Source organism: Emys orbicularis, chromosome 15, assembly GCF_028017835.1.
Source record: "Emys orbicularis isolate rEmyOrb1 chromosome 15, rEmyOrb1.hap1, whole genome shotgun sequence".
NCBI classification, from domain to species: domain Eukaryota; kingdom Metazoa; phylum Chordata; order Testudines; family Emydidae; genus Emys; species Emys orbicularis.
Genome location: NC_088697.1, coordinates 966,204 through 977,452, shown reverse-complemented (window position 1 = coordinate 977,452; position 11,249 = coordinate 966,204). Strand labels below are relative to the sequence as shown.

The window sequence follows — 11,249 nt, the reverse complement described above, 5'->3', positions numbered from 1 at the left end:
ATGCTGCTGCTGCCATCTGTCCACCTGGAGATCCTGGATGTGCTGGCGGCCTTGATCCTGGCGTGAGTCCACTGGGGGCGGGGCAGGTGTGGGGCTGGAGGGGTGGGCGGGGATTCCTGCTGGAGGGGCTGGGGTGAGAGAGTGCTGACCCCTCTCCCCCCAGGTGTGGGCCCGGCTGGGGCAGCGAGGGGGGATCTGGGGGGGTCCCTGCCTCACCGCGCTTACCCTTCTCCCCCCAGGTGTGGGGCCAGCTGGGGCAGCGAGGGGGGATCTGGGGGGGTCCCTTCCTGACCGCGCTGCCCCTCTCTCCCCCCAGGTGTGGGGCCCAGCTGGGGCAGTGAGGGCGGATCTGGGGGGGTCCCTGCCTGACCACGCTGCCCCCTCTCCCCCCAGGTGTGGGGCCCGGCTGGCGCGCTGGGGCAGCGTTCTGGGCCGGCTCTTCCCCCAGGTGCTGGGTGCCTGGAGCAGCAGCAGCGACTCGGTGCCGCCGGGCCAGGAGAAGCCCTACAGGTCAGTGGGGGGCCGCGGAGGGGGGCTGGCGGGGGGGGGGGGGTGTCCCGTTCTGCAGCCGTGCCCTGACTCCCCCTCTCTCTCTGCAGCGCCGTGCGCACCAGGCTCTACCAGGTCCTGGAGCTGTGGGTGCAGGTGGGTGGGGCCGGCGCGGGGGTGCTGCAGGGGCCCCCCCACCACAGTGAGGCCCTGCTAGCCCACCTGCTGAGCGACATCGCCCCCCCCACGGACAGTGTCAAGGGTGAGCCCCCCCGGAGCCCCCTAGAAACACCCTGTGCACTGCCAGGGAGAGCGCCCCCTGCTGAGCCCCCCGCTCCCTGCCCCACAGCGCCCCCTAGCGCCGCTCTGGGGCCAGCCCCGCCTGCCAGGGGAGAGCGCCCCCTGCTGAGCCCCCCGCCCTGCTCCCTGCCCCACAGCGCCCTCTAGCGCCGCCCTGCCTGCCATGGGAGAGCGCCCCCCCACCCCGCCCTGCTCCCTGCCCCACAGCGCCCCCTAGCACCTCGCTAACCGCTCCTGCCCCCCCAGCTGAAAGTGGGGCGCCCTGGCTCGGAGGGGAAGCCCAGCGCCCCCAAGAAGCCGAAGCTCTCGGAGGGGGGTGAGGCCCCCCTCCCTGCACCGCAAGCAGGACCCCATGGCTAACAGCGACATCTGCAAGGCGGCTCTGCAAGGTAACGGGGCCCCTGGGAAGGGGGAGCCTGGAGCTTCAGCCAGGCCTGGAGGGGGGCGAGGGGCCCCCTCTCCCATTCAGGGGGTGGGCTGCATGGGGGTACGGGTCCCTGTGGGATGTGGGGCCCCTCGGCTTTTGCCTTGCCCCTCCCATCGCCTGGGGGGCTCACCCTTGGGGGGGGCTGGGTGGGACTGAGGTCCCCCCCTGAACCCCTGCCGTCTCTCTGCAGCGTTGAGCCGGGCCATCCTGCTGGGAGGGAGTCTGGTCAAGGAGGAGACCCACAGGGTGAGTGGTGGGGGGGGTTAGATGGGGCAGATGGGGCTGGAGGGAGGCAGGGGGGTTGGGGCACAGGGTGGTGGGGGCAGAAGGCAGTGGATGGGGGATTAAAGGGGTGGGGGCGAGTGGGGGGCTCCGGGTTACGGGGCGAGTGGGGGAGTTGTAGGGTGAATGGGGGGCTCGGGGTTACGGGGCGAGCGGGGGGCTCGGGGCTCCGGGGCACGTGGGGGGGCTGTGGGTTACGGGGTGAGTGGAGGTCTCCGGGGGGCTCGGGGTTACGGGGCGCTGTCTCTAACCCCCCCGTCTCTGCCCCCCAGAGGCTGCAGGAGCTGGTGGTGCCGCTGCTGCTCCGCCTAGCCCAGGGGGACGTCCCCCCCGGGGGCCCCTACGCCAGCCCGGCCTGTCGTCACCAGCTCTACCGCCTGCTGCTGGCCCTGCTCCTGGCACCCGCGCCCGCCTGCCCCCCGCCCCTGCACTGCGCCCTGCGGGCCTTCGCCCTGGGCCAGCGGGACCCCAGCCTGCAGGTGAGACCCCACGGGGACACCCCCGCCGCCGTTCTCCCCTCCCTCCCCCCCGGCTCCAGCGCTCCCCCGTCTCTCTCGCCCCCTGCAGGTCTCGTCCTTCTGCGCCGAAGCCCTGGTGACCTGCAGCGCCTTGGCACGCCCCCGGGTGCCCTCCCTGCAGCTGCCCCTCCCTGGCCCCGCCCCCTCGGCCGGCCCCGCCCCCTCGGACCTGGCTGCCTCCCCCTTCTGCCAGGCCCCGTCCTTCCCCGCCCCGCCGCCCGCCCGCCCCCTGCCCGCCAACCACCTGGGACTGGCACCGCCCCGGCTGCCCCCTTCCGCCAGCCCCGGCCTGACGCTGGCGGAGGAGCCCGGGGAGGCGGGCGACCCCCGGCTGCTGGCTCCGCCCTCGCCCGGGGGCGCGGAGGAGGGGGGGGCGGGGCTGGGGGGCAAGCCCCGGCGCCCCGTCTACGTGCACTACGAGAAGGAGGAGGAGTCGGACGTGGAGATCTCCCTGGAGAGCGACTCCGACGACAGCGTGGTCATCGTCCCCAAGGGGCTGCTGCCCAAGCCCCCCCCGCCGCCCCCGCCTCCCCCTGCGCCCCCCTCCCCGCCCCCCGCCCAGCCCCCTGAGGAGCCGCCCGCCGCCCCGCTCCCGCCCGCCACCGGCGAGGCGCTGCCCGGCCTGGGCGAGGAGAACCCGGCTGTGATCAACATCAACAGCAGCGAGGAGGAGGAGGAGTTCCCGGAGGAGGAGGAAGACGAGGAGGAGGAGGAGGAGGAAGAGGAGGAGGAGGAGTACTTCGACGAGGAAGACGAGGACTTCGACGAGGAGGAGGAGGAGGAGGAATTCGAGGAGGAGGAAGAGCTGGGGGAGGAGGAAGAGGAGGAGGAGTACGAGGAGGAGGAAGGCCTGTCGGAGGAAGAGGAGGAGGAGGAGGAGGAGGGGGCCCTGTCGGAGGAAGAGCGGGCGCCCCCCGGCCCCCAGGAGCCGCCGGCCGCGCCCGGGGAGCCGGACGATCTCATCATGGAGGTAGAGGAGAGCCAGGCGCCCGAGCCGCTGCCCCCCGAGGAGGTGGAGGAGGAGGAGGTGGTGGTGATGAAGGCTAGCCCCCCGCCCGCCCCCCAGCCATCTCGAGAGGAGGAGGAGGAGGAGGAGGAGGAGCTGCCGCCGCCGGCCCCGCCCACCCCACCCCAGCAGGCCAGCCCCCTCCAGGCCCCGCCTCCCGGCCAGGAGGAGATGGGGGCAGAGCCCCCACTGCTGGAAGCCCCGCCCCCCATCCTGGAGGAGGAGCAGCCCCCCAAGGAAGAGGGGGCGCCCCCGGCGGGGGAGCAGGGGGATGGCGCCGGAGAGGGAGCCCAGCCCAGCCCCAAGCGGGAGCAGCCGGCCAGGAAGGCAGAGGTGAGACCCGGGGGGTGAGGGGTGGGGTCCTGGGGAGGGACGGGGGTGAGGTGTGGGTCGGGGGCTGGGGGGCGGAGATGGGGCCTAGGGCAAGGGCTGCCGGCTGACCCCCCCCCCATCTTTCCCCCCCAGGCGGAGGCGGATGAGACGGAGACCATGCTGGCTGACTTCATCGACTGCCCCCCGGACGACGAGAAGGGGCCCCCCGAACCCGGCCCCTAGGGGGCCCCCCGACCCCCCCAACCAGCCCCCCCTCCCCCACTGTGTCCCCTGGATGGTTCAATAAACACACACACACCCAGTGCCAGGCTGTGCAGTCTGTGTGGGGTGGGGAGCGAGGGGTGGGGTTACTGAGGGGCCTCTTTTCATGGGCGGGTCCTACTTCTGGGGGGGTGGTCAGAGATCGGGGGTGGGGGCCGGCAGGCCCCTCCGCCCCATGGAGAGCCTGGAGATCCCCTGGCCTCGTGCACCAGAGACCCGCCAGCCGCCCGGAGCGGGGACATGAGACTGCCTGCAGATGCTGCGCCCCGTGGGGGGGCCGGGACCTGGTGCGCCCCCCCCACACCCAGGGGGAGAGCCCTCGCCATATGGGGGGGGTCTGACCCCCCCAGGGGACGGGGTAACCCCCTATTACCTGTCTGACCCAGCCGCACAGGGCTCGCCCCCTGTATCAGACCCCCCTCCAGTGCCCCCGAGGGGGGGCTTTGTTTGCAGCAGCAGGGCTGGGGGGTGCCGGCCCATGTCGGGGGGTGACCCGGCTCTGACGGATGGGACCCCCCGGAGCCGCTAAGGGTGTGTGGAGACTCCCCGTCTCTGGGCCTTGGACGGGGGGAAGGTCCGTGCAGGGGCAGCAGGTTAGTAAGCCCCCTCCCCCCCCCATTCACCCCATCCCTGCCCCCAGACCCACCTCTGCTAGCCTGGCTCTTTCGGGGTGCCCTGGGGCCTCGGGCACCGCTCCGGATGAAGCAGCGTCTCACCCCCCCCTCCCCCCAGGCCAAGGAGCCTGCCCGGATTCGGTGCCTCCTGGGGGCGCTCAGCCCCTTGGACCCCCCGTGAGCTCCCTGCAGCGAGTTCCCCTGGGCGGGGCCCCTGGGGAACCCCCCCCCCCCCAAAGGGCCCTGCCCCCCACTCCCCGCAGCAGGCAGTTGTCTCACAGCCAGGTTATGAGCTGTGGGGAACGCGGCGTAGGACCAAGGTCGTTAACACCAGGAGCAGGGACCTGCAGCAATGTCCATTGGGGGGGGGACGGGACTCAGAGCCCCTCCCTGAGGCCCAAACAAAGCCCAGTCTCAGCCCCCCCGCCCCACCTCTGGATAAACTGGTCCCCTGGGCCCCCTGTTCCCAGCCCCTCCGGCCGGCTCCTCGCAGGGGACGGCCCCGGCCATGGGGTGCCGGGCTACAGAGTGTGGGCCGATCTCTGTGCCCCATTAGCCCGTTGCCATCACCCCTGCCCTGCACCGATCCCGCCCCCTAGATACAGGAGTGACCCGTGGGAAAACCGAGGCATGCGCACAGTACTCCGAGACGACATTAAGAACATTCCCACTTCGGCGCAAGAAGAATCGAGGGCAGAATAATGGACAGACGTTGATGGTTACGCTGCGAACTCCACACCGGACAATCTCTGAGGGGGAACAAAGCTTTTCTGCCCTTTTCTCAGCGCGCGCCCACGTCTTGATGGAAGAGCTACGACCGGATTGAAAACACCGTGCGCAGGACACTGTCATTGGGTTGCCAAAGGGACGGGCTTGTGAAGAGTCTAACCGAAGCTGTGGAAGCGAGTGATGAACACGCAGGAGGTATCCGAAGCACGTTGTACAAGGACCTCGCACCATCGCTGCGTTTTCAAGAGTTGAAGAGAAATGCTGGCCAATTTTGAAGAGGACAAAGACAAGCGAACGGAGAAACTTCAAGAATTTGAGGGGGAAAACCCCCAAATACCCAGGTCCTGCCATACTTTCCATGTCCTGGAGCGAGCCGTGGGCTGGGAGAGCATCGTCGCGGACAAACCTGCATGGCGAGATGAGCGAAATCGGTTGGAAGTGGACGCAGAAAAAGCCAAACTTCAGATTTCAAAGTGCTGCATGCGAGGACCCGTCCCCAGCATCCCTCCGCAATAAGAAGCCATTCATGGCCGCCAGGCAGGGGGAAAAATACAAGTAGCCGGTAAGGTAAGGTTCGCCCATGCTGTCTGCGAAATATCGTTCGTGTTAACGGAGCTTTGTCCTCGTTAGTAGAAGCAGCTAACCCTGTTGATAAATGGGGTTGCGTATGAAATACACTCAAGCGCCGAAAGAACCAGCGTCCGTCAGGTTTATAAATATGGGACAGGAACCAGGTTCTCTCCGGTCCCGGTCTCCGGGAAGCCGGCCCGTGCGGCGTCGTTCCATTCCCCGTTCGCAGGAGGTGCACTTCTCCCGTGACGCATTTCAGCCGGAGGTATTTATACCGTGCTATCGCAAGTGACCCATCGCTACAGCCGCGCCCAGCCGCTTGGCCCAGTCCCCTCGCTGGTTCGGTCCCTGCCTTGGCTGGGGTTCGGGGCCGGGCCGCAGACAGAATGAATCGGGCTCGATTTTGAGCCGTTTCCTATCAGCCTGGGCCAGATGCCGACTTCAGCGAGTGCTGGGGGAGGGCGGTGGCTAGCAGGGGGCAGGGTTAGGCTAATTCGCCGGCCAAGGAGGTGGGCTTCGGGGCTTGGTGCGTATCAGGGGAGGGGTGGGATGCAGGGAATCCACTTTCAGAAGAGCTGGGTGTGGGCTGATGTGCGTCTGCTAGTCAAGGGGACCATGGACTTGTCCTCCAGGCACCTGGGATGGCCACCCTGCCTTGCCCAGAGCCACGGCCCTGTCCCTCTGTGACCCTGCCCTGTCCAGTCATGTGATCCTGTCCCCATATGGCCCTGGCCTTATCCAGTCACCTGATCCTGTCCCCATGTGATCCTGGCCTTGTCCAGTCAGGTGATCCTGTCCCCCTGTGGCCCTGTCCTTCTCCAGTCACGTGATCCTGTCCCCATGTGACCCTGTCCTGTCCAGTCACGTGACCTGGTCCCCATATGGCCCTAGCCTTGTCCAGTCAAGTGACCTGGTCCCCATGTGACCCTGTCCCCACCCTGTCACCTGACCCTGTCCCCCTGTGGCCCTGCCCGTCCCCAGAGTCATGTGACCTGGTCCCCATGTGACCCTGCCCTTGCTCGATTTAAGGCCCTGTCATGTGACAGCCCCTCCCCCACCGACCCAGTTCTTTGGACTGTACCATTTGCACTAGGGGAGAGGTTGTTTTGCATTCCCCTTATTTAACTCCCCCCTCACCCAGCCTATGGGGATTTTACCCCCCCCCCCCGCCCGAGGGGATTTGGGGCTCTCGGAAATCCGCGTCTATAAATAGCCAGGATCCCGCCCCCCTCCCCTGGGAGAGGATGGAACGGTCCGGGGCCGCTCGACCAATCGGAAGGCGGAGCTGGAAACGGCGTGGCCGGTTCCATTGCGCCACGAGGGGGACGTGCCCTGCTCCTCCCCTCCCCCCCACAGTCTTTGCAGGGTGGTTCCGCCCGGTCACCTGATTCCTCCCGCCTGGGGCCGCGGCCGCCTTCAGTCTGCTGCGTCGGCCAGGCCAGCAGCAGCCAGACGAGGAGGCTCCGCGCCGCCCGCCCGCTGTCCCCCTCCGGCCCGGCCATGGCCTCCTTGCTCTGCTGCGGGCCCAAGCTGGCCGCCTGCGGCATCGTGCTCAGCGCCTGGGGCGTCATCATGCTGGTGAGCGGGGCCCCGTCCGGCTGGGGGCAGGTTGGGGGGCAGCAGGGCTGTGGGGGGCGGGGAGGTCTGTGCAGGGCAGGGTGACATGGGGGCGGGGACTTGGGGGTAGAAGTGGGTGGCAAGAGTGGCCGGGTGGGGGGGCATTTAAGGGGGCTGGGGTCTAGTGAGGGTGGATGAGGGCCCAGGGGAGGGGGCACTATGTGACCGCGGGGGGGGGGCTGCCCCACAGTGGCTGGATCCAGCCTGGGCTGCAGTGGGGGGGGGGGGGCACCTCCCCCCCACCACCAACTTCCTCAGTGACACTGACTTCCCCACATGAGCTGGAAAAGGTGACGGGGCGGCTCAGGCACCGGCTGTGTCACCCCTGGGTGGAGCGAGACCCCCGAGGCTGTGCCGGGCGCCCCCTCTGGGCGACCCCCCCCTTTCCTGGATCCCGGGTCTGTGTCCGGTGCCCCCTCGGCTTGTCCCCCCACTTCCGGGCCTGGCGCCCCTTGGATCTAACAGAGTGTTGGGAACCCTTAGTAAAGGGATCGATAATAAGACAGAAAATATCATGTTGCTTCTGAATAAATCCATGGGATGCCCACACCTTGAATACTGTGTGCAGATGTGGTCTCCCCATCGCAAAAAAGTTCTACTGGAATTGGAAAAGGTTCAGAAAAGGGCAACAAAAATGATGAGGGTTCTGGAACGGCTTCCATATGAGGAGAGATTAATCAGACTGGGACTTTTCAGCTTGGAAAAGAGACGGCTAAGGGGGGGATATGATAGAGGTCTATAAAATCATGACCGATGTGGAGAAAGTAAATAAGGAAGTGTTATTTACTCCTTCTCATAACACAAGAAGTAGGAGTCTCCCAATTAAATTAATAGGCAGCGAGTTTAAAACAAAAGGAAGTATTTCTTCACCCAACACACTGTTAACCTGGGGATCTCCTCGCCAGAGGATGTTGCAAAGGCCAAGACTCTGGGGCACCTGGCATTGGCCACTGTCGGTAGACAGGATACTGGGCTAGATGGACCTTTGGTCTGACCCGGTATGGCCGTTCTTATGTTCTGTACTAAAACATAGTTCAAAGAAGAACTAGATACGTTCATGGAGGATAGGTCCATCAATGGCTATTAGCAGGATGAGCAGGGATGGTGTCCCTGGCCTCTGTTTGCCAGAAGCTGGGAATGGGCGACAGGGGATGGATCACTTGATGATTCCCTGTTCTGTTCATTCCCTGTGGGGCACCTGGCACTGTCCACTGTCCACAGACAGGACACTGGGCTGGATGGACCTTTGGTCTGACCCAGTCTGGCTGCTCTTGCAATCTGTCCCGGGCGTTGGCTTTCTGCTCCTGGGAAGGTTGTGTTCTCCCTCCTTGGCCGGTTCCATCTGACCCGGGGCCAGTTCTGCCCAGGACCCGGCTGGGCATGGCGGGGACACTCGGGTGTCTGGTGTTGTGTAAACAGGCTCTGGGCTAGGTCCTGATTCCCTGCCAGGCCCCTCTGCCCTGCTGCAGCTTGCCCTGAAACTAGGATGTGGGGGGTGGATCCTGCTGGGGGGCGGCTTGAGGGGGCGGCACCGGGCTTAGACAGGCGGATGTGGCTGTTGCCTGGGCTGTGCCTGCCCGTGTGTGTGTGGGGGGGGGTTGCAGCGCTGGGATGGGGGGGGTGCTTTCCCCTGCTCACACCCGCCCCCTCTCCCCCCCCCCCCCCCGATCTCTGGTCTCTCCCCGTAGATTCTCCTGGGGATTTTCTTCAACGTTCACTCGGCTATTCTCATCGAAGACGTTCCCTTCACAGAGGAAGATTTCAAGGAGTAAGTGCTGCCCTTGGTTTTGTCCTTAAAGTACTGCCCGGGATCTCTTCGGGGGCGGGGGGGATCAGGCAAAGTGCCACATTGATGGGTAATACATAGATCATATGACAGTGTGGATTGATACATGACTCTCTCACACACACTCTCTCTCTCTGTCTTGTTATCAACCAGTTGCTCCCCTTAACTGCACTGGCCAGGCGAGTTAGATGGGGGAGGGGTGGAGCCGGGCTTCTGCCGATCCGGATCGATGCTCCCGTGTTGACGAGACGAGACCTGGGGTCCTCTGCAGGACCCCTCACATTTATAGCAGCTTCCATCTCCTGCAAATCTGTATCAGCTGCAAAATCTGTGTCCGTTGGCCCTTTGTGCTGCTTCCTTCTGGGGGTTGTCTTAATGCCACCACGTTTCTTTTCCAAGAGGGTGTTTTTCCAAAAGCAGGTGCTGGCTTCTAACCCCCGAGGCCGTCAATATGTCTGAGCTTCTCTAGTGAGCCCACTGGACACGTTTTATTGTTCTGGGGTCTGGCTCCCAGCCCCTCTCCGCGGGGTGCAGCTATCTGGAGGCGCTGCCTTCCACGCCTTCCTGATCCACACCTCGGTCAGTCAACAGGGCAATCCATTAAAAGGGGGGAAGATCTTATTCTCCTCCTAGCGAAAAGACATTTTCCTTCTACCTTAACTATCCTTGGGGGTGATAACATTGTACCCAAGCTCAATACACAGTTTCTATCTAAGGTTTGATACAAAGTTGCCTGAAAACAGAGGTCCCCCATGGATAGGCCCAGTACAAGGTTATATGAACATGGTACACTGTTATGCGAAGGTGCTTAATGCAGAAATTTATCCACTCTAGGGGGCGCTGGCTCCCACCCGGCCCCAGGGCGGGGACTGGCTGGCTCAGGGGGGTGGGGAATGGGGCATGGGGCCCGTCCCCTTTAGGGGGGGCCGGCTCCCACCCAGCCCCAGGGCGGGGACTGGCTGGCTCAGGGGAGCGGGGAATGCGGCAGGGGCTTGTCCCCTCTCGGGGGCGCCGGCTCCAGGACTGACTCCCCGCTCCCTCTGCCCCACAGCGGCCCAGAGAAGATTCACCGTCTCTACGAGCAAGTCAGCTACAACTGCTTCATCGCGGCCGGGCTGTACGTGCTGCTCGGGGGCTTCTCCTTCTGCCAGGTCCGGCTGAACAAGCGCAAAGAGTACATGGTGCGCTAGGACCCCGCCGGGGACAGCCGCCCCCCCTGGACCCGCCATGCCCCTCTATTTATTACAGCCCCTCCCTGGCGCCCCCTTTGCTCGGGAGTCGCTTTGCCGGTGGGGGCTTCGTCAGGGGGCACCCACCCCCTGGGATGCTGCTGACCCCCGGCCTTAAGAGATTGTAAAGGTGGGGGGGTCTCCAGTTGGGGGGGGGTTCAGTCTCCCTACGGTGCTGGTGGGGCACAAGTGGGTTGTTGCCTGTGGGGCTGGCTCCCCCCCTTTGCGTGGGGCAGGCTCTGGGCTGGGGGGGGGTCACGTTCTGTGCCCCCCAGCGTGGAGTCCTCCTCTCGTCTCACTTTCCAAACCCACCCCGCGGTGTCGTCCGTCCCCCCCCCCATCCCTTCCCGGCAGCGAGGAGAGGGGGTGAGATGCTGAACTGGGTGTGATTGGGGGGGGGGCTCCCCCTGTCCTCTCCTGCAGAGATGACCCCCCCCCCCCCCCGCCCGGGTCACGATCGGTGTCTGTTTGTGTTGACACTGGAATTGGTTCCTGCGAAATAAAACATGTTGGATCCCCTGCCTGCGGCCACTGAGCTTTCCCTGTGGCGTGGCGTGGTGGGGAGGGTAGGTGGGGAGGAGTCGGTGGGTTTGGGGGATACCTGGGTGGGGGGGTGCCTGGGGAGCAGGTGGTTTGGTGGAGGTGCAGGGTGTGGGAATGGCTGGGTGGGCTGTGGGGTGGAGGGTACCTGGGCAGCAGGTGGGGTTGGGGGGTGCAGGGGCGCTGTGGGGGTGGTTTTGGGGATTGGGGGCACGATGAGGGGGTTGGGTGGGAGGGTCAGAGAGAGGCTGTGGGGGGGCAGAATGAGAGGGTGGGGGGGGTGTCTGGGCAGCAGCTGGCTGGGGGGCAGGCCGGGGGGGGCCCTGTTTGTGGGTGGGGGCAGGTGCCCTGCAGGGGTCTCTGAGGCTGGGGGCGGGGCTATTTGTGTGGGGGCGGGGCCGAGCTGGCCCGCCGGCGGCGCGGCGGCAGGGAAGGGGTTAAGATCATAGAGCGCTCGGTCCTCCAGCGTCCTAGTCCGGGGGCAGCCCCGCCCCTCCCCGGAAGCTGCCGCCGCTGCTCCCGGATTCCACTCGCCCCGCCCCCTTTCC

At 65.9% G+C, this 11,249-nt stretch overlaps 2 protein-coding genes across 2 annotated transcripts; both read left to right on the top strand.

Moving 5' to 3' along the window:
* On the top strand, positions 1-3,577 carry LOC135889478 (proline-, glutamic acid- and leucine-rich protein 1-like). Its single transcript, XM_065417346.1, is given in 9 exon segments — positions 1-62; positions 394-510; positions 600-784; positions 1,043-1,103; positions 1,105-1,178; positions 1,407-1,462; positions 1,771-1,977; positions 2,066-3,355; positions 3,488-3,577. Coding segments are annotated over 9 exon segments (2,142 nt in total).
* Positions 3,578-6,977: 3,400 nt separating this feature from the next.
* RNASEK (ribonuclease K) lies at positions 6,978-10,200 on the top strand. Its single transcript, XM_065417213.1, has 3 exons — positions 6,978-7,107; positions 8,835-8,914; positions 9,984-10,200. The coding sequence occupies exons 1-3, from the start codon at positions 7,030-7,032 to the stop codon at positions 10,120-10,122; spliced, it is 297 nt and encodes a 98-aa protein (XP_065273285.1). The 5' UTR covers positions 6,978-7,029; the 3' UTR covers positions 10,123-10,200.
* The last annotated feature ends 1,049 nt before the right edge of the window (positions 10,201-11,249 follow it).

Coding starts and splice junctions, on each gene's coding strand:
- RNASEK (XM_065417213.1), top strand. CDS start 7,030: ATGGCCTCCTTGCTCTGCTGCGGGCCCAAGCTGGCCGCCTGCGGCATC. Junction 7,108..8,834: donor CCTGGGGCGTCATCATGCTG/GTGAGCGGGGCC, acceptor CTCTCCCCGTAG/ATTCTCCTGGGGATTTTCTT. Junction 8,915..9,983: donor ACAGAGGAAGATTTCAAGGA/GTAAGTGCTGCC, acceptor TCTGCCCCACAG/CGGCCCAGAGAAGATTCACC.